This window comes from Tachypleus tridentatus, chromosome 3 (genome assembly GCF_004210375.1).
Source record: "Tachypleus tridentatus isolate NWPU-2018 chromosome 3, ASM421037v1, whole genome shotgun sequence".
In the NCBI taxonomy this organism is placed as follows: domain Eukaryota; kingdom Metazoa; phylum Arthropoda; class Merostomata; order Xiphosura; family Limulidae; genus Tachypleus; species Tachypleus tridentatus.
In genome coordinates, this window is record NC_134827.1 from 118,924,419 (window position 1) to 118,948,116 (window position 23,698).

General features: G+C 34.7%; 1 protein-coding gene across 2 annotated transcripts; it reads right to left on the bottom strand.

The window, feature by feature from the left end:
* Positions 1 to 21: 21 nt before the first annotated feature.
* LOC143247867 (ubiquitin-like protein 3) lies at positions 22 to 22,101 on the bottom strand. Of its 2 annotated transcripts, none has more exons than XM_076496426.1 (6): positions 21,966 to 22,101; positions 10,020 to 10,063; positions 8,245 to 8,353; positions 1,501 to 1,587; positions 963 to 1,040; positions 22 to 287 (listed from the first exon to the last, which is right to left on the bottom strand). In XM_076496426.1, exons 2-6 carry the CDS (start codon positions 10,044 to 10,046, stop codon positions 223 to 225), a joined length of 366 nt encoding a protein of 121 aa, XP_076352541.1. In that variant the 5' UTR covers positions 10,047 to 10,063; positions 21,966 to 22,101; the 3' UTR covers positions 22 to 222. The 2 variants fall into 2 exon arrangements, with proteins under 2 accessions (XP_076352541.1, XP_076352540.1); XM_076496425.1 differs by lacking the exon at positions 21,966 to 22,101 and adding an exon at positions 21,604 to 21,930.
* Between the last annotated feature and the right edge of the window lie 1,597 nt (positions 22,102 to 23,698).

Below are 23,698 nucleotides of genomic sequence, written 5' to 3' on the forward strand. Positions count from 1 at the left end.
GCACGTCCGACTCAGTCCGCCTTGATGGCACAACATGTCTCGACAGTACAATCACATGCACAACACTAGTCTCCAGAAGAAAACTCATGTTAACGAGAAAAGCGCCATTTTAGCATTCATCCTAGTGATAGTATTACACAGCAGCAGTCTTGATATGTGAGCTGCCACCCACAACACCTACTCTGTTTGTGAAACAGTTTTATCCTAATGAGAACTTTATGTTCATAATATTGAGCACGTACCACTGCAGCACCCACTGCTCCTGTCTTTGCTCTTGTGTCTCTGATCTAAAAATAAAAAAAACAAATCTCACATCAACTTTTAATGTTTCACATAATATCGGTTTCAACAACCTTTAAATTAGCACATTCAATAGAGAGAAATAAATTTAACTAACCACACAATATTTAAAAATAATTAAACAATAGTACAATTTTAGATAGGTCATTTTTCTTATATAATAAAAGCAAACAACTGATATTTTCTGAGAACCCAAAACAGGAAACTAGAAAACTGTTTTCATGAATACAATAATTGATTTGTTACAACAAGCAATACGTTAAGTAACATTAGCTTGTTAAGTTACCAAAATAGAAATTGTGTTCAACTTCTCAACAAGCAATACATTAAGTAACATTAGTTTGTCAAGTTACCAAAATAAAATTGTGTTCAACTTCTCAATGAGCAATACGTTAAGTAACATTAACTTGTCAAGTTACCAAAACAGAAATTATGTTCAACTTCTCAACTGTACTTTTAATTTAAAACTAGCAAAAAATAAAGTTCAACTAAAGTTACAAAAGTAAAACACTTTTAACACGTTGAAAGAAGATCAGATACAACACCAATTTTCATTAATTATTTGTAAATATTGATGTAATGAACTAAGAAATAATAACACCATAATAATAGTAAATAATAATATTTAGTGAGTATCCTTTCCTTAAAATACTTTCATGTACCTTGGGAATTTGGTTCAGGTAGATTTTCTCTGGGTACAAGATGCATCACTGTGGTTCTACCTAGTGGAAGCTGAAGAGCTGAGAAAAAACGTCACAAGTTGTTACTGTAGGAGTTAGCAGAAAACTGTTCTCCTCAATTAGGAATATTCTGAGATAATACCATGATAATTCAACAAGTGTTTGATAGCATTTTCTAATGCATAATATTGTCAGAACAAGTTGAACCATTACTTAATTCTAGTGGTTAACTTTAACAATTTTCAAGCTATGTTAATGTTGTATTTATAAAAACATTATCGGAACTGATTAGTTTGCGTCTACCATAATTTATTAAATCTAATATTTATTGTTTTTTATCAGCGACTTTAATACAAAATTAACAAAGAAACAACAAGTGAAAACAAAACGACATTCCCACTTCCCTACTACTTTTCTAGTTTAAAACTACCACTTAAATTCTGAGACTTTAAAATAGTTAATATCAGCTTAGTTTGAATCCAACGTGAATGGCTGAACCTGGCTGATTTTAATTAGTTACCTCCTAAAGTAACATTCCCATGTAAAAATCGGCCTTGATAAATCAATCGTAAAATCTCTGCCTTGGACACACCTTCTTCTGCCCACTCTGTAAAGAAACAAAAACAATCTATATTTCTGGACACTAATGACATTCATCATGTAAGCATCTTCATACAATTGGCATATCTTGTTAAAACACACGTGGACAGAATAATTGGATATAGTTGACTGATTGATTTAGTGAGTTATGGCACAAAGCAACAAACGTCCGGTTAAAAGGTAAAAATAAATTAAATGTAGTAAAATACATAAAAGGAAATGAAGGTAAAACAAAATATCATTGAAAAACAGAAAAAGCATAAAACCAATGTTGACACCTAGTTTACAACGTTAAGAGAGAAAGCAGAGTAAGAGAAGTTGTAAAGGACTTTCTCTAACATAATGGTAATTATCATAACCCGCCAGGAAGACTAACAGGTAAGTATAAGAACCACCGTCAGTCACCTGAAGTTGGCCTTTCCAGTCCTGGTTCCGGGTTGTGTGTCATTATGGCCAGTACCAAAAGGTAAAGTAATAAAAGTGTTAAAAGACATGCAGCAAAATTGTAATAACAACTCGCCAGGATGACTAACGGATAGTTCAAACAGCAGCGTTAGTCACCTGAAGTTGGCCGTTCCAGTCCTGGTGTTGGGTTATTTAATGTTATGGCCATTTTCCAATTTCAAATTAAACTAGAGAGATTGAGATTCTGAAAAGGAAACCAAAATTAAAAGGTGTCATGAATAAATATCAAACACTTAAATGAGGTTAAAACATTAATGGCCATTAAAAAACTAAAAACTTTATCAAGGTGGACAGTGTCACCATCACCAATAACACTGTCCAATGTTACAGACAAACCGGGAGTCAAAACGTGTTTAAAATAGAGCCATCGTTGAGAGTAGTAACAATGGCAAGAAAGTAAAATGTGGCTTACAGTGATTTGAGTGTTACACAAACTACACACTGGTGTATCAGCTCCAGATAAAAAGAAAACGATGAGTTAAAAACTGTGACCAATGCGTAGTCTACTTAGAACAACTTCCTCCTTCTGAACCTTACGGAAGCTAGACGGCCAAAGCTCAATATAGGGTTTTATTTGAAAAGGCTTGTTGTCACGTTGCTCACCCCAAGTGAACTGCCAGCTAGCACGGAGCCAAGACTTGAAAACAGGACCATAGTCCATGTATGGAATGGAACAGGCACAGCGGTGATAGTGCTAGAGCAGATAGATTTAGCTACCGTGTCTGCAAGCACATTCTCGCAAATACCAACGTGGCCTGGTATCCAGACAAACTGGATAGAAGTAGATGTTAAAGAGAAATGGGCCAGTCAGTTTTGAATATCAGCGAGAACAGGGTGTGAGCCAACGTGGAAGTGATTCCAGGGCCAGCAGAGAACTAAGGGAGTCAGTATAAATAGTGCAGGCAGAGTACTGCTCAGCTTCAACATGATCCAGTTTAAGAGATATGGTGTACAGTTCAGCAGTGAACGCAGAAGCTGTAGAGGGGATTCTGCGTGCAACCACCGAACCGCAACAAACCATGGCAGAGCCCACATAATTATCTGATTTGGAACCATCAGTATAAATTGGAATGGAATGATTGTTCGAAAGATGTTCAGTTAATAAAAGACGGTACTTCCAATCGGGAGTATCTGCCTATTTCAGATGACTTAAAGAAAGGTCAAATTTGGGGCTGCAATAAGCCATGGGGGGATAGGCTGACTAGTGGATTCTACAATGTTATCCAACAACAGATCCAATTCATCCAATTGCACCTGGATGAAAAGGCCAAAAGGAGCAATGGCAGATTGTCTGTTTTGATAAAGTAAGGCCCACTGAGGAAGGAAAACACAACCCCAGGTGGGATGCATTGGTAAGGAATGAAGTTTTGAAGAATATAGTAAAGACAGTTGCAAACGGCAAAAATGCAGAGAAGGTTCATGAGATTCTACGTATACGCTTTGAACTGGGGAGGTGCAGAAAGCCCCAGTGCAGAGTCGAAGTTCTTGATGATGAATGGGGACCAGCATCTTTAAGGCCGAGGGTCTGGCAGAGCCATAGACCAGTGATCCATAGTCGAGTTTTCAATGAATATTAAGGCCGAGGGTCTAGCACAGCTATAGCCCACTGATTCATAGTCGAGTTTTCAATAAATATTACGGCGGGTCTGGCAGAGCCATAGACCATTGATCCATAGTCGAGGTTTCAATGAATATTAAGGCCGAGGGTCTGGCACAGCCATAGCCCACTGATTCATAGTAGAGTTTTCAATGAATAAGAGCACGATATACCTTTAACATTGAACATCGATCCGCTCCCCAACTGGCGGTAGAGAGAACACGGAAGATGTTCAGTGCTCTTTTGCATTTGACCCGTAGCTGCTTTAAGTGTGGTATAAAGGTCAGCTTATGGTCAAAGATAAGCCCCAAGAACTTGGTCTCAGGGACCACTGGCAACAAAACTTCACCGATACAGAGTTCAGGATTAGGGTGAATACCCATTTGGCTGCAAAAGTGCATGCAAACGATTTTAGAGAGAGAAAAATTAAAGCCATTCGCCATAGTCCACTTCAGTACACGATTGAGGGCAGTTTGTAGTTGCCGCTCAACATATCTCATGTTCGACGACTGACACGAGATGTGAAAGTCGCCGACATAGAGCCCGTTCCAACTGTGAGAGGGAGTTATTCAGTGATGGCATTTATCTTTATACTGAAAAGTGTGACACTCAAAACACAGCCCTGAGGGACCCCAAGTTCCTGTACAAAAGAACGGGAAAGTGTCGAACCCACACGAACTTGGAATCTCCTGTACATTAAAAATTTTTTAATAAACATGGGTAAATGGCCACATAACCCATATATATGGAGGTTTCACAAAATTCCATACCTCCATATTGTGTCATAAGCCTCTCAATGTCAAAGAATATTGAAACAAGATGTTGGCATTTGAGAAAGGCTTCTCTGATTGATGTTTCAAGTCAATTAGGTGGTCCATGGTGGAGTGCTGTCGTGAAACCCACACTGGGTGGGAGAGGAGGTTGTTTGATTCAAGGAACCAAACAAGACAAGCATTAACCATCCTCTCTAAGGTCTTACAAAGACAGCTCGTCAAAGCAATTGGACGGTAGTTTGAAGGAATCTTGGGATCTTTCCCAGGTTTAGAGAAAGGTAAGATAATAGCCTGGCATCAGGCATCAGAAAAAACATTCTCCTGCCAGACCTGGTTGAAAACAATTAGAAAAATATCAAGAGAAGCAGGAGAAAGATGGTGCAGTATGTCATAGTGTACATCATCAGGTCCAACAGATGTACTGCCAGACCAATGAAGGGCCATTTTCAGTTCCACCAGTGTAAAGGGACAATTATAGTTAAAGAAACAGTCAGTTCGAAATGAAACAGGAAGCAATCAGTGTTTTGATATCATACATATTAGAAAGTAAACCTCGACAGTTCCATTGTATCAAGATGGCCATTTTAATGACGGTAGGCAAAGTGGCTGGAGAACCCTTCTGTTTACGACCACGCCTTTTTTTCCTTACTGTCCTTATTCGGAGGAGGTCTATCGACCTCCATGGATCCTGCTCTGGGTTGATTGGGCAGGTCTTTGTTGTTGGAAGAGGATTCCAGTGACTGAGGACGCGAACGAATGATTGTTTTGCATCGTTGGGTGGGAGGAAAAGATGTATCAGAAGAAATGCCTGTATTTGAAACTGAAGGATGTGATCTTGAGGTTTGTTGGAATGTATGGGAGGAACAGAGATGGGTGTAGAAGTCGATTCATCAACCTTTTAACCATGGAGGTCAAAGGCTTTTCATTTGTTTTGAAAATGATTTTCTCTTGGAGGCACAGAGAGATCTGTCTGCACTCCCACTGTAGTTGTGGAACGAAGTGCAGCAGCATATGTCCGAGATGAAGTGGTAGACAGCAATTTCCGAGCCTCAGGATAACTAATGTTATGAGTTGTTTTCAAACGCTGCACCTCTTTTCCTCCAACCATTTTTGGCAAGAATGAAAATAGGAAAGGTGGGAACCATTGCAGTTGACACAATGTGGGTCCATGTGACACTCATAGACATCGTGGTCCTTGCCACCACAATGAGCACATGTCAGGGAACCACGACAGGATGTCTTTGAGTGGCCGAACCTCTGACATTAGAAACATCGGAGAGGGTTTGGAATGTACGGCCGCACCCTGCAAAGTAGATAACCTGCCTTGATGGTGGCAGGTGCACATGGTGATGTAAATGTCAAAACGAGGATATCTGTCGGCAGTGTAACTCCGTCTTTGCGAGTGCAGATGCGCCTCTATACAGAAACTCCTTGAGTGGAGAGACCAGCGAGAATCTCTGACTCGGGGACATTCTTCAAATCCCTCTCAATAATAACTCCTTATGATGAATTCAAAGTAGCATGAGGAGTAACCTCAATAGGTACATCCCCAATTGCCTTTGAATTCAAGAGGAGTTTACTGTGTTGGGATGTGGATGTTTCAACCAACATGTCTCCAGATCCAAGCTTTGGAGAGCCAGCAAGTTCCTCTAGTCACTTCTGAAAAAAAAAGGGGGACATTTGCCCTAAAGGTTTTTCTGAAAGAGAATGTAATATAAGAAAATGGGGTACAGGTGTTACAGATGTTGAAGATTGCTGCTCAGAGTCTTCAAGACGTGGTCGTTTACCTATTGACTGTTTTTTCACTATTTTATTTAAATTTTTGTTGAAGGATCCATAGGAAAAAAGGAAAATTTTGGTACTCACTGACCCCACCCACCATAGAACCTTGCGAGGGGATGCACTACAATGTCATGCAAGGACACTGCACAAATGCCAGGGTTTCATGAGCACTATACCCAAACACCAGCATCAGACACAATGTCCACAACACTCATTGAGAACCTCCAACACTGGTACTTGGTTGACTCTAGCCCAAGGGGACCAGCCGACTGACCCAAGGGGGGCCACCCAAAGGCCAACCGTCTACAGGAATTCAAGGCCAAAGTGGTGTGCTAGGGTTGGACCCCTCAACCACTAGGATCCTCTCCTCCCCTTCACGGGTCACCACGCACGACAAACACGTGGGTGGATGTTTAGATCTTAGAGGAGGTAAACTGAAAGATCAGAACCTTCCTTGGGTGGTCCCCTCACCACGTACAGGAATCCACACCGAGGGGAACAATTGGATATAGATTGCTTCTTGTTAATTTATAAGAAACATTACATTTCCCTATCAGATAACACTCCAATTCCATAAGATACCACATGCTTTTTCATCAGTATTATGCATACATGTACATATTAGGCCTAGTAAAATAAGCAGCTCTTGAACCAAATATAATGACAAGGATTAACATAAGCCTGACTGCCTGAAATGTAAGAGCTTGTCCCACCAGTTTTAAGAAGGCTACATTGCAACAGTAGTCTGTTTATCACAATGTTTTATTACCCTACACAAAATGAACATTTGACAGTTTTAATCATTTTGTATATTGTATCCTAATAACATAACTTAGTTATCACATCTCAAGAACCATGGTTTCTGTTACCAATATACAAAATATGCTCACCCATACACACATGGGGATATCATAGTTCCTTCTGGAAAACAACTAAGGTGAACCAACTTTGCACCACAGACAGAAGAAAACTGTAAGTACCCACCATACACCCTTGGACTATTCTTCACCGATGAATTCAGGTGCCATGATCTTGTGATTGCCTTCTGATCACTGATTAAATATTCCAGTTCCAATAAACATGTTCATACCTTCAGTGGTATGGAGAACATTTCACTAATAGAACTACTACCACATACAGATTTTAGTTGATTTTACATACATATAAGTATGAACAATATTAAACCTGTAGCAGTAAAGATTTGACATTACTTATGACCTGTTGAAACCAAACAGGTCTGACCAGGTAGGTTCTGTAAGTAGTTATCAAACTGGTAAAGTATTCTCAAATTTTTAATGTTGAATAAAGAACCTTGTGTTTTTACTTCATAAGATGTTCAAATTTGCAAGATATTGAAATAACTTGCCAACTGGGTGAAGCATAATATATTTACATTTTAAATTTAAATTGCAACACCTTGAAGTGAATCTACTCAACGAAAACCCGAGCTTAAGATACATCATACACATTTAATAAAGATTCTAACTGTCCACTGCTTGTGTTAACACATCATACACATTTAAGAACAATTCTAGCTGTCCACAGCTTGTGTTAACACATAATACACATTTAAGAACAATTCTAGCTGTCCACTGCTTGTGTTAACACATAATACACATTTAAGAACAATTCTAGCTGTCCACTGCTTGTATTAACACATAATACACATTTAAGAACAATTCTAGCTGTCCACTGCTTGTATTAACACATAATACACATTTAAGAACAATTCTAGCTGTCCACTGCTTGTATTAACACATAATACACATTTAATAAAGATCCTAATTGTCCACTGCTTGTGTTAACACAATACACATTTAATAAAGATTCTAACTGTCCACTGCTTGTGTTAACACATATATATTTTATAAATATTCTAACTACTCAATGCATTTGTTTGTACGTCATACACACTGAATAATGATTCTAACTGTCCACAACTCTTGTTAATACATGAACATACACCATAAACAGAATGCCATAACTCACAACAAAACTGTGAGAGAGATCACACATGGTTAAACTAGAACATCAATGTCTACATTACCTTGAGGCCAGTTATCAAATATGTGTTGGGCAATATCCGTAGCTGAATCACTAGGACTGAAAATGAATTCCTTTGTTTTTCCTGTTACAAGGATGAGTCTCAAATTGATCTACAAAATTCAAACATAGCCTGCTTTATGTAATACATCCCCAGAGTTTGACAAAAATAAAACACTTTTATCTGAGAAAAACACACATTCACAATCTGTCATATAATAACATGTAAAAAGAGATTCACGATGTTAGAAAAACATGCAAGTTCAACAAGTCTTGATAGAAATTAATATAAACCACTGTAACCCAAATGCTTTTAAAAGGTAGACCTTTCTTCTTCAAGGGTAAACTGGTAATAGTGGTGTAATTTAATTGTGTGTGTATATATAAAGGGTGTTTAGTGACATCATGAAGACCATCCAGTTCTCCACAAAATGTCTATTTCTCCATATACTGTTGTAAGTATCTCATTTCTGGTATAGGGTAGCCAATGCTGAGAGTGTGTGATAAAATATATGTATATTTAAACCATACTTAGGTGTGCAAGTAAAATAAATGTGACATCTCAATACATATCTTTAAAATCTATAATATAAATCTGACACTATAAAGGTCCCTAACCACTTTCCACCATCTCTGACACCACAAGGTCCCTAACCACTTTACACTATCTCTGACACCACAAAGGTCCCTAACCACTTTACACTATCTCTGACACCACAAAGGTCCCTAACCACTTTACGCTATCTCTGACACTATAAGGTCCCTAACCACTTTACGCTATCTCTGACACCACAAAGGTCCTTAACCACTTCACACTATCTCTGACACCACAAAGGTCCTTAACCACTTCACACTATCTCTGACACCACAAAGGTCCTTAACCACTTCACACTATCTCTGACACCACAAAGGTCCCTAACCACTTTACACTATCTCTGACACCACAAAGGTCCTTAACCACTTTACACTATCTCTGACACCACAAAGGTCCTTAACCACTTTACGCTATCTCTGACACCACAAAGGTCCTTAACCACTTTACACTATCTCTGACACTATAAAGGTCCTTAACCACTTTACACTATCTCTGACACTATAAAGGTCCTTAACCACTTTACACTATCTCTGACACCACAAAGGTCCCTAACCACTTTACACTATCTCTGACACCACAAAGGTCGCTAACCACTTTACACTATCTCTGACACTATAAAGGTCCTTAACCACTTTACACTATCTCTGACACCACAAAGGTCCCTAACCACTTTACACTTTCTTGTGAAAAAAAAAACCTACAATGTACCAAATGTAACACTGCATTAATTTGATGAAAATAAACTCTGCTTACAGTTATTTTTTCACACACAAGGACTTTTCAAGGAACTTAACAATCAGTGCAATTAGAAAAGTCCATCTACAAGTAAGCTAACTATTGGAACTTTATTAGAAACAGAGTTTCTCAATCATTCCTTCTTATGCACAGTTTTATTTAATTTTATACTAATAACAATATCATACACTTCAGTTAAACATAATCCACTGTTCATCAGACTACTCACAGTTTTATTTAATTTTATACTAATAACAATATCATACACTTCAGTTAAACATAATCCACTGTTCATCAGACACTATTTTAAAACTACTTTAATCTTGTCAAACTAGTTTTGAATTTATACATTCTTGTAACATGTTATATTGTTGAATGGATTTGTAGTGAGAATACAAAAACCAGTCCAGGTAACATATCCTTTGTACACATTACTTGGACAACTTTACCTTATCAGCAGGAAATCTGGATTCCATTTTCAAGAGATATTAGACTGAAATAAACAAACTTTAAAATATTAGTTGTCATCTTAATAAGTTTCACATAAATGTAGAGAAACACATATATTCAATACATTAATTACATTTAACATACAAAAATAACCCAGAATAATAATTACATGCCTTTTGTTTCCATAATAATTGGAGCTTGGAAACAAAGAATGATCCTTAAGATACATTGACTTACTTAATCACATCATATAGTGCATGGTACTTGACCTTAGGAAAACTTATCAACCAACAATGAATGTAAAACCAGAAAACTGTAATATATGAATGTTACTAAAATCTCCAAACAGTTTATATTATAAACTACTGACTTAAACTTGTTACAGTATAAAAGTTTTCTAGCTTGTGACTTACACTCAGATGTTTTTCATATTCAGATAAACATATTAATCTAGTTTTTCCTACAACAGTTATGATATAAATAATTTCATAACTTGCAACTTACACTTGATTTTAATTTATGTAAAAGACAGTAATAGTTTATTACTATGTTACATAAATAAAAGTAGTTATTAATAGGACACATTTTCATCTTTTAAAAGATATTGTCTAACAGAGAAATGAAAAGTTTAATTCTTAAGAACAACTAGATTCCAAGCTACATTAGAGAAAACAACAACATTCTCTGAATGACACCAGGCAGTTTGTTTTTATGGTGTTTGATAGCTAAAGAACAAAAACATTTTTTTTTATCACAATCACAAGTGGTATATGAAACAATTTAAACCAAACACTGGATGTTTTTCACCTCAACCACGTATTTAATAAATATTTTGATGATTTGTAATAATGCAATTACAAAAAACAAACGTTCAAGATCCTTCCAACACAGAAATGAAACTACATACAGGAGACACCCCCAACTGTGATTGGCTGATGAGTGAGCATGCCAACACCAGAGATGCCAACTATTTCAAAGGCCTGAGCAAAAAGATTGTAGACAAAGCCCTTTATCATTTGCGGCTACTAGGCCTGACCAATGTCTCTAAGCTGTTTATTATTATATTATTATTATAACTTGTTATTTATTACTGCTATAGGTTGCTCATTTATGACTGTGTTTTGTGAATTTAATAAATAAATTTTAAAATTTCTTTTGAAATTGTCTTTTATTGAGTTCAGAGTAACAAACATACTGGTAAAACAACATTGAACATGCACAAACAGTAAGCAGAAAAAGCCTTCGTGTAAGGACTAGTTTATATCATGTTTATGACACTTATTGTAATAGTTTTGTAGCTGTTGCAGCCTTTGCTTTCATGAGAATGTCTCTGGATGGTTGGGAGTTATAACAACATTGTCTATTTGACTGCATACACATCTTGTGTGTTATAATACTGCTCAAAACTGAGGTGCTTAAGTTTGGTCTGAACTTGCTTTTGTTTTAGTCACTAAACTAAATATCCTTCCACTGTCAGCATTAGAATGAAAGATTGTAAGAATTCCAAGCATAACCCTACACAGAATGTCATACTTCTGGTTGCCATTTCCATCCTTAACTGTAGACAGCTGAACCCAAAACTTGTCAACATTCAACTGAAGGACAGTTTCTGAGAAAGTATCAATTTGATAGTTCAAATATTGCCCTTCCAACTTGTCAATAGTGTTGTGCTCATGTGTATTGACAAGGACAGGATACCTGTCTGTGAAGAAGTGTAGAGAAGAGAAATCTTTGGTGACTTTTAGTTTTGGATCAGCAATCTCTACATGAATCAGAAATTCATCATATAGAGCAGTGGTTCTTAACCTTTTTCAGTGTTTGCACCCCTTTCAAATCAGTAATCATTTCTCGCACCCCCTGAAAACTAACATATAAAAAAAGCTAAAAATATAAAGCATACTCTTATGTAAAAATATAATTTGCATTAATTATTCATGGGCATCCTCGCACCCCCCTTGGGAATCATCTTCGCACCCCCTAGGGGTGCGGGCACCCCTGGTATAGAGGGAAATGTTTCATCATGTAATTTGTAGCTGCAATATAGTATTTCTTGAGACTGCTGTAGAAGCTGATTAGGTCCAGGTCCTTTTCATAATTAACAATGCATTCCTTGGCAGCATTTCCAATAGAAACTGCCTCATCAGATTTGTGTAAGGATTCATTGCTGTAGTCAAGTTCAGTGATGTTGTCTTCAAGATATTCTGGCTTGATGTATCTGACAAGTATATTTTTAACTTGTGTAATCAGAGTTATATGTATAATGTGTATGCAAGGTTCTTCTCTTTGCAATATCAAATAGGCTTGCTCAAATAGAGGAATTGCAGATTGAAGAAAAAAAACAACATAACAAGTTCACTTTGTTGTCTAAGAAAACTGTTAACTTATCTAACTTGCTCTGCACATAACTTTTCTTGGTTACTTCCTTGTTAGCTTTCATTTTCTACTCATTGATTGTCTCTTCTTTAATTCAAGGTCAGACTGCCTAAACATATATTGAGTTATATCAAATGTTTCTTTGTCTGCTTTTAGAGACTGTTGTCTTATGTCCCTGTGTGGTTGAGAGGATATCCTGACTGTTAAAGTCTTGCTGCCTTTTGAATCTAGTTTTTCCTTTTCACAGTGAAAATACTTCTTCAATGACTTCCACATGTCCAATATTCTGTTGAAGCACACCCCAAGTGATAGCCATCTTGTGTTGACAAGTTGTAGAATTTTTCTTGTTTCTTTGTAATACAATCCTTGAAACTCTTTGAAATGTTGTTTTCTGCTAGCACTTTTGTCCAGAAAATAGTGGATATCTATCAATATATCAGAAACTGGACAAGGAAGTTCTCTGGAAGCTTTCTGGGCAGCAATGCAGCAATATTCATGAGGTGACAGACACAGCCCATGAAGTAAATGCTAGGTTGTCACCTTGAGATGTGTCCCATCACACCTTTACCTATACCAGACATAACTGAGCCATTGTCTGAAGAAAAACTAAGACAGTTTTCCCATAAAATTTTGCTCTTTGTCAATTCGTGGTCCAAAATCTTGAAAATATTCTCTCCCATTGAGGCTTCTTTCCATTCCACCATTGTCAAAAAGAACAAACAATTTTTTCCAAGCAAAGGGTCGGGATATCGTGCAACCACTGGATACAGTTTTGAGTCACCCATGTCTGTGGATTAGTAAGTATGCTTGAAATCATTTTGTTATCTTCACAACCCAACATTTGTACAATGGCTGTAGTTTTGGTTCTAACACAGCCATATTTTTTTGCTATATCAGAGTCTGGGAACATTTTTCTGAATAGATGTCCTGCATGATCAGCTACAGCTAGGGGTAAATTATGAGCAATGACAAATTGTGTGAACATCTCTTCTGCATTTATGGTTTCATATTCTGAATTCTTACTCATAAATGTTGTTATCTGCATCGCTTTTGTCTTCGCCTCAGCCTTTTGTTGGCAAGTTGCTGATTTTGTATGTCTGGAACAATTGTTTTTCCTGCCATGTACCACAGAAAAATCGATGTGACAAACTGTACAAAACGCATGACTGTCACTGACTTTTGATACAATGACTGGATATTTTGCACTATACTCTTTCCTAAATTTTGATTCATAGTTTTAGTCCTTTTAGATTTGCCAGAAACAAGACAATCTGGTGAGCGAGGCCTCTTTTTTCCATCTTGTGAACGATTGCATTGGTGTTTCTATGCCACTTAGAAAACAAGAAATACCCACCTACTCGAGCACTGACTGGCTGACAAGCACTGATGACGTAACTATGGATTCCCCACGATACCCAGTATGGAGAAGCACCACACTCAAACTATTGGTAGGCGCCGGAGATAAAATATTTTTCTATTATTTCAAGCACAAACATGATTATCACAAGTAGCCATTTGGACTATGTCTTTATTTATTATCAAAATTTATTTGTATCTCACTAGAAATTTTCTTTTCACCCCTTTCAAGCCCTGGGGAACAATTTATCACTTTATTGTATAGGCCTATATAATAATTTGGGAGTTGCAACAAGTCGAAATATTTGTCTGTATGAGTGTATAGTCGTAATGTATACACCAAAATCGAATTATTATGCTCAAACTGTAATGGTTGGCATCTCTGCAACACAGAACTGAAACCAGAGAAACCTAAGTCATAATAGCAACAGAAACCAATAAAGTCTAAAAAAAAAGAGAGAAAATCACCAAATTAACAAAATATTTAACAGCATTTATGTAAATCATTACAAAACTAATATGTGCCACTAACAACTGATTAAGAACCAAGTATCAGTTGGTTGTCCATAACCAATAACCAGATATGATTTTAGAATAATACCCACTACTAACAATTAGCAACTGGTAACACTATAGGATTTTAAATTTTGCGATTTAGTAATTAGCTTTAAGAATATATAACAATCAAAAGGTCTATTCAAAATAAATGACCAAATATTTTAAGAAGAAATTCAATAAATTTGTGAATCTCCTAAGAGTATTTACATAAATCACACTATATATAACTTACTTAGTCTTAAATTTCTACAAAATTAAAAGAATTTAGATAAAATCTCTTCACTGATTTTTTGAGAGAATTTACGCATTACTGCAATCACTAGAGAAACTTTCTGTAACTTTAACTAACTAATCAGTGATGTCGAGAAAACCCACTTGTAGAGAAATATATGTAAAATGGCTGGTTTGGGTTGAAAATTTTTTCATAGAGGTTTACAAGAGAGTTACCTCTTTTGTGAACCTGACGATGACTGAAAAGGTCAAACGTTGTTCACCTCTCTATGTAAAAAATTTTCATAACAAACGCCGCTTTTACATATCCATTAACTATTCGATCATTGTTGTAGTAATGAAACTAATTAATTAAAAATTCAGTTAAATGTCAAATTCTTTTATTCAACATTCAATTAAATATCCTTATGTTTTAAAAAATTATGATGTAGCTTTAGTTTAAACCTTAGCTAAACATTTTGAACAGAAGCAGGAAAATATTATTATAAAGATGAAATTTTCTGTGAGAATTTTTGAAGTGTGGATAAAAAAAAATTTAGCCTAACAGAAAAACATGCTAGAAAACAGAGAATTCAAAATGCTAACACACCACACTCAAATTTTACTTCTGCTTCGATTATCATATTATACTTGTTCTCAACTTAAACACTTCATACATATTCAACATCATAATGCTTTAATTGTACAATGAAGATGGCTACACTTGATGTCAGTGAAACTGACCAACAGTTACTAGAACTGTTATACACACATCACTGTGGTGTCACCACTAGACTATGTCTAGTAGTTTCAGATAGTGAATAACAATGTAATTTAAAAGTAATGTTCACATACTTCTGATAAATCTAAACTGCACAGATAACATGTTACATAATTTATTAATAAATGAAATAAAACCTGATCTAGTTATGTGATGAGATGAAACCTGCTTGAAGTAAAATGTATCTCAAAACAGCTTGCATGGGTATTAAAATTTATTTTATTACTTTTACTTTATTAAAATAAAGTAGAGAACTATATTATTAATTTATCTTCAGGTTGACCTGAAGAAATTGAAACATTGATCTAGCTACTTATTGTTTTAACATTTTGGACAAATATTGGGGTTATTTGTTTATAAGTTAAATAATAAAGACAGCTGTAAACACTGTCCACCACCAATTCTTGGGCTACACTTGTCATACTAAATACTGGGATCAAACTGCCAATCTTGTAATGCACCCATTACTCTAAGTTGCACATTATATGCCACAAAACAAATGGGTTCACAGTCCAGCATACTAACCACTAGGTCACAGTTAGCCCAATTTTAATGTGTAATAAAAATATCTTCAACAAATTTGAAACTGAACAAATATCAAACAACTAGAACTATGAATATAAAGTGTGTTACATGTGTGCACCAAGGATAAGAACTTAATACACCATGGTGTAGCTGAATTTATGCTTGATAAATTTGTAAATATTAATACTATAATACAACATTCATTATGGGAGGAGACTCCATATGGATGACATACTTAGGTTCTCTAATTATACCTTCATGATTATAATCTAGTCTCTAGATGAGAAATACAAACTTTAATTAGCAAGAAATTACATCAGTCTTCCTCAACACTAAAAAACAAAACTGTTGAACACTCAACTGACACTAAGATAATTATCCACACAGTACATAGCATACAATAAACAAGATATACAAAAGTAGATACAACTGATGTATTAACATCCTCCAGTTTGCGATACTGGATGACAGTAACAGGAAACTTGGGATCTGGCAAATATAGAAATTAACAATGAGGTCATTTTATAAATGCTAAAGATAACTGGAATATGCTGACAGCAATCTCAAAGGTTTACACATTATTTTTTGAGAATGTGAGTGGGGTCAGATTTTAGCTGTTTCATCTCCTGTGGTTAGAAAGAAGTATGTTAGTAACATTCCTTGACCATGGTCAGCCTGTGAATCACCTGCATATTATCCATTCACTGACAAGTAAAAAGACATTTCAAAAACAAGGACTAAAGTTTTCTTTTTACAGGGTTTTAGGAGAGATATGCAAGCCTCTCTTACTTTTGGTGGGTCAACAAACAGAAGGCAAACTTGAGATTGGAAAACAAAGAATTCAAGATAGGCTGACATATATTAAAACTTGTTTTACCAATCTGTTCACTTTAAGAATGTTACTTGTATGGAAAATAGATTCCAATTAAGCTTTAAAAGGTTTTATATAATGTGTCAACTAAGAGATTAATTATGTAATGCATGTTAGTGGAGGTTAAATAAAGACTAGGTGATTGGATTGTAGGTGACTGAGTGACAGAAAATAGTTATTAATGAAGTTTAATCACAGTGGACTATTGTTATGAGAGGTTATGTCTCAGTGCTTGGACCTTTGCCTTTTATTATTTGCAGTAATGATACTGAGATAAATTAACTTTTGCTCCAAGCATTAAACTCTTGGGTATTGATAATGTTAAGATACACAGAACAACTCAGACTGACTGGTAATATCTGGAAGATGACCATTAATAAGGACATTTAGGTTAGTATAATCTGAATCACATTAATATAGCACAACTAAAAAAAACCTGAGTGTGGCACAGTTACATCTAATGTGACATGGGGAAAATCCCAGTGTACCCTTTGGAAACATACAGTTTTGATTTTTATGACAAATTTGTATGCCCATTCTAGTTTTTGTTTCTCTAGTAAAAGTTTAAGAACCAGTCTACCTCTGAGTGTAATAATGCATAAATTACTCAAGCCATCAGTATATGTTATTAGCAGTAATGCTAACATAATTTTAGGGGTATTTATAGACAATTACTATTATGCTGTTTGTTTTTGAATTTTGCACAAAGGTATATGACGACTATCTGCACTAGCCATCCTTAATTTAGCAGCTGTAAGACTAGAGAAAACTCAGCTAGTCATCACCACCCACTGCCATCTCTTGGGTTACTCTTTTGCCAATGAATAGTGGGATTGACTGAGCTTTATAATGTTCACACAGCTTAAAGAGGCAAGCATGTTTGGTGAGATGTGGATTGAACCTGCAATCATTACATTACGAGTTACTCACTTTCGAACCATCGGACCATGCTAGGCCACTGTGTTTAGTTTTAGGTTCTTTATCTGAGGTGGAAAATTGACTTTAAAAGATTCTGAAGACAGGAGGGTTACTTTATGGAGATAGGTTAAAATGTCTTAACTTGAGAAATAAGGATTGTGTATTCACAACAGTATACAGAAACAATAGGATAAAGGTTTTGATTTCTTTGTGCTGTATTCTGAAGACAACAGGATAATAGAACAAGTTTATATTTGTAAAGGCAGACTACATACACTACAGTTATGATAGCTTTAGTTTTCTAGAGATTAGCTTATTGGATGTGTCACCACTGGCAATAATGGAGGCCAGCACCTCAAAGGAGTTAATAGTGGAATCACCAAAGCTTGATAAAACACTCTACATGAGCAGTCACTAGGCAAACAAGTGTTATAGGATGAACAAGTCTACAAAATAGAAGAGTTTTATTTTACTGTCAACCAAGTTTCACTTCCTTGATTGATCTATCTTTAACAGAACGTAAATGATACAAATTAGTCACAACGAGATTTTAAAAATTTTGTAAACATAGATATACTTTAATATTTTAGATGCCCATAAAAGTTTTAAAATATTTTTACACACAACATCATCTTTTATTGGAAAGAAAAACAGGCCTCAGATGGCATTCATAATGGATAATATTGTCTAATGTGCCACGCTTAGGTACAACTGTTCAGTTTGCATACAGATTTTCTTCTGTGGGCTTTTCTTGAAAAGTATTTTAGTGGAAAGCTTATTTTTTTATTGAGTTTTCTGAAAAATTGCTTATTTCTAACAAAATAATTGCAAAGTAAACTGTACTGCAACACTGACAAAGACACATTTTGTGCTTATGGCTTTTCTCAGTGACATTTAGGGCTAGGTAGCAACAGTCACATTGCACAAGAGTGCTGGGCAGGCTAAAGGAGTTACAGGTTGCTCCATCTGCCATAGCTACAACCCTGCAGACAAAGTGATTGTGGTAGAATGGCAGTGATTTGTAGACCAGTAGTTGAGTAACACTAGCTTATGTGATCACTTAAGTAATACAGATCCACATGTAATAACATATGAACCATAAATTAGATAACTGAAAAAAGGTTAAAACTTGTTAAATATGTGAAACCTGATTTTATTCAACAACAAAGAAACAATGTTGTTTCTCCTGACTAATAAGAAAATAAACCTATCAAAGTTTCATGACATTAGGGAAACACAGGTTCAAGAAATCAACTGAACACCAAGATACGAAAGCCACAATCCAAAAACTTATAGTAACTACTTCTACATCTTTTAAATTTAAATTACTTCTCACTTTGATGCACCTATCATGTGTATTGTTTTATTAGAGGTAACACACTACTGGATACAATATGAGATTTACTTTCTGCTGACTATATGCAGCTTCTATAAAAAAATTTCACATGTGATACTAATTCTGAACTTTTTAGATTAAAAAGTATTTCTTAAGAAATGTTGTAGAAAACTGAAAATGCTTATCTTTGGTGTAGATTTCAATTACTGATTTTAACGCAAAGATTTCCAATAGTTTTATAGCAATAAATGTTGTCTTTGTTATCACTTTATCACTCAGGATAAAAACAATATTCACTATATTTAAGATCCACAGTACTTGGAATTCTCCTGGGTAGCATTAATTTACAAGACCTACTCATCCTTTTACCAGGTATATTATTGTGTGCCAGCAACACCAAATATGAGATGCATTTATACCTGATTAGATATTTATTACTCATCAGAATCTCTAAGCAGGACTAGACCTAAGGCGCGGTCAAATACATCAATCAAAAGAGCTTGGCCTCCTGAGTACTAAACTGTATACAGATCTCAAGTTGATCAAGAGATGACAGAGCTGAGCTAAAGGCCTGTACTTAAAATAAAACAACAAAAACAACTCAAGAGCCATTCCATGAGATGCAGCTGATGACTTGTACTAAACTTACAATCAAACTGAGTTCTTTTATCTTTCAACCACAGGTTATGTTGAATATATTAAATACATTTTACCCTGTTTAAATTAACATGTATAAATATTCTTTGGTAACATTTTACTTATTCAAGGAGTTACTTAGGCTGACAAAATCTGATATAAACATGGTATAACAGCAGCCTTATTGTTAAAATATAATGCAATATGGTCAAGAGCAGTATCATCCAGCTAAGCCAAACATCTGTCAACTTTATCTAGTTCCGGACCTGCAAGCTAAGATAGGCATTTTACACCAGACCATGACAACTACAACTTTAAAATACTAATTTTCTTTAAATAAAAAAACTTATGAAAGCTACAGAACTTACGTGTTGTTAAAAGAACACTTCTATGGGGCTATGAATGTTGTATTATGCTAAAAATATTTTAAAATTTCAATAACAACATTTGTATTCAGAGCATGCTGAAATCAAGCAAAAATATAATTGTACAATTACAAAAATGTTAATGTATGGAATTAAACTTTAATAAATAGATTTAAACCATTGAGATTTATTGTAAGAAATGTCCATTTTCTATACATTTTTATTCCAATGGTTTTAAGCAAAATGCTCACCTCACAATAGTTCACCAAGTAAAACCTCATAACAAACAAAAGAAATAAAAAAAAACAGCAATTTGTTTTTATTTGTAAACAAATACTTAAATAACCAAACCAAAACTACAGATTATTATGCAGACATGATTTCTGTAAATATAACATACTGGAGTGATATACACTTCAAAACAAAAACTGTTCACAAACATACATGTAGCTCATCTAATACTAATAAATACTTAATAGTAAACAACATACAGTTAAATGGTAAGTGGGTTTGTAATATGTACACTGAAGCTTATTTTTGTATGTATATACAAACTACTAATTAGTAATAGGAAATCCTAGTGAATTATAAATCCTGATCACAGAAGTATATGAGTGTGGAGTCACAAATATATATATATATAAATCTTCCAGAAACATATTAAAATATTGCATGCCAAACAACAAGCATGGCCACCATGACTAATCAACTTTCATGCACAATATTGTGGAGATGAATGAGTGAACATTAGAACCTATGAGTGGGTGTTTGACCAGTAAAAGTCAGTGATATATAAAACAGCTGCTCTTTACATGTTCTACATTGATCTGGTCTATCTTAAAACACACAAACAAAACTTTAAAACCATTAATAAATACTTTTATTCATTACATTTAAAACACAAAGCCATACAATAAACTATGTGGTCCATATTACATAAAGCAATATATATATGTCTGCCCACACCAACGAACATGTCAAATGAGCAATGAACTGCAGGAAGTGTTGATTATGTATAACAAGTATGTATTTATTGGTAACAAATATAAACTTTCTATTTAACATGTAAATATGCAAGTTCATACTTGATTCTGGACACCTGGTTGTTAAACAGTTTTCATTCATTTACCAATATAATATAAATTTACAGGTTTTCAACTAAGTATTTCATTAAGACATTTTATTTTACATTTTTAATAGTTTCTCAGGTTACCAGGTAAAGTTATTTTATATCAATCACAGATATTTTGTTGGTATTATTTCAACGAGACATTTGCATGGTGTGAGAGGTTAATTTACAAGTACAATTATTAATTTTTCCATTAATTATTAAATATGTAAATCAAATTTCAGTGTAAATGTAATGATTTTCTGACTGTGGAATATAAACTATTCCTATAAACTATTCATGTTCACTATTTAAAAAAACTCATCAAGGTAATAGTAAAATATGAAAGAAACTTGGTTATGCTAAAAAATTATTTACTAATGTTAGCCCAAACACAAAGAAATAGCAGTACATAACTGTTGTAAAACGAATGAACTTTTTAAAATTACATTACTTTCTATTAAGCAAGAAGTAATTCTAGCCAGTAACATATTAAATCACAATATACTAACTATTAAAAATGTGCTGTACTAATACACTACTTACATCAGATCATCCAATTCAAGTAAACAGTGTCGGTGGCTGCAGATGTTCGTGGCAGTTTTAATATATAACTTGATATGAATATGACGTTTACATAGAATTTATTATATATTTAGATATAGGCCTAACCAAGTATGGCTAGGCCTGAAATACTTTGGTCAGTCAGAAACAGTACCAGTTCACTACCATTAGGATAACACTGGTAGTTCTACCAACAGTCTGAGAACCAATGTTATTGATACACAATACCTGCTGTATTTAGTATTTTTAGTACAACCAGTACATTGTATCATTAGTACGTAGCTTAGTAGTAATGCTTATTCTAGTAACAGTAGAGAAAGTAGGGTAAAGCAATATAGTTTTACCACAGATGCACTTTGATTATAATACATGTAATTATCTTTGGGCATATGTCATTCTTCTTATACTTTAAAATATACCGCATATTAACTTCTTTCTTAAATAATTATATATACTAGTAACTAATGTAGCACCATCCAAGTAACTAAAATGGCGAAGTAATACAGAGGAGAAATAAATTGCATTATGGGAGTACGTCATATTAAATGTACTTTTTATCCGCGCCACCTTCGATTAAGTTAAATTTTATGTTTTAAAGTATTTTATTGTAAATTTAAAAATATGATAAAGTTTTAAAACTTATAAAATTTAACTTACATATAATTTTAAATTTTAAATATTTATTTATTATTTATTTGAAAATTTATTTGTTTTGAAACTTTCGTAAAGCTACACGAAGGCTACCTGCGCTAGCCATCTCTAATTTAGCAGCGTGAGACTGAGGGAAGGCAAATAGTCATCACCACCTATCTCCAATTTCTGGTCTACTCTTTGACCGAGCTTTATAACACCCCATGGATGCGCCTACAACAATGATCAAATACCCGAATTTAAGCGATATTAGCCGTTCAAGCTTGTTGCTAAGCAACAGAATGGATCTCAGTTGATTACACTTTCTTTATTCATTAGTCATGTCTATTTTTTCAAACCTAAGAGCAAAATATTATTTTCTCTAAATATAAACAATTTTATAGAGCAAGTAGAATGCTGCTGCCTCACCCCTCTCTGTGGTTCAGTGATAACTTAAGGGCTCATAACATTACAATTTGGAGTTCCATTTCTGCAATTAAGATAACCCATTAAGTAGACACGCTTTAAAACAAAACATTTAAATAAACAAGGTGATTTGCCACTTTAATTATTATTATCCTCTTCGTTATTTATATTTTCGGAATATGTTCTGTCTGTTTGTTTGTTTTCACATCTTGATTTAATAATCGTTGAAATAATGGTTAACTATAAGATATACAAATGCACAGAATAAAAAACACCACCTGTTGTAACCTTAATTTGCACATTATCATCTGCTTTCCCCTTTCCTGATTTGTATTGGGTAGGTGTTTAGGGATATATTTGTGCCATTTCGTCTATAATTTCACACAGTCTCTGCATATAGGTGATCTAATCTGTGTTGACCATATGTTATAACTTCTGTTTTCAAGTTTCAAGCTAGTGTTTCTTTACGGACTTCTATAAAATTCACTTCTTCAAAACTGTAGAGGACGATGTTTCGAAAGTCTTCCGCCTTTCAAAACGTCGTCGCTCCACTTGTCTCCACAACAGGCAGTTGCCGTCCATTTTATAAAGTTTCATCATGAATACCCTGCCAAAACAATCTATCAAAGGTGGTACAGAAACTTGTGCAAACTAGCTATAGGTAGTTATAATTGCATTTGCAGGCTGGTTGTTGAAATAGAGCTGACTGTGTGAGCAAATATATTAAAAAGCACTGCAAATAAGGTCACTGTATTATTTATTCACTTATGTCATTTGACTTCTTTTATTCTGTGCATTTAAGTTCCCGTACTTGCATTTTGTGCTTTGTGTGTTTATGTGTTTGATACTACTACGTTTGAACACACAGATTTAGCTTGTCTCTTCTTACAATCAAAAAGTTATTGTTTTAAATCGGCTAAATAAAACATATGTAAAATATATTAATTTAATTTTTACAATACTAGTTGTTGTACCCGTTCAACACATATGTAAGACTCCGCTAGGTAGTGACATAGGGTCC

Bases quoted from the DNA above. Each gene is read 5' to 3' on its own strand.
- LOC143247867 (XM_076496426.1), bottom strand. From the start codon at position 10,046: ATGGAATCCAGATTTCCTGCTGATAAG. The intron at 1,041-1,500 runs GTAACTAATTAA...GTTTTTTCTCAG, and splicing joins TGGGAATGTTACTTTAGGAG to CTCTTCAGCTTCCACTAGGT. The intron at 288-962 runs GTACATGAAAGT...TTTTATTTTTAG, and splicing joins ACCTGAACCAAATTCCCAAG to ATCAGAGACACAAGAGCAAA.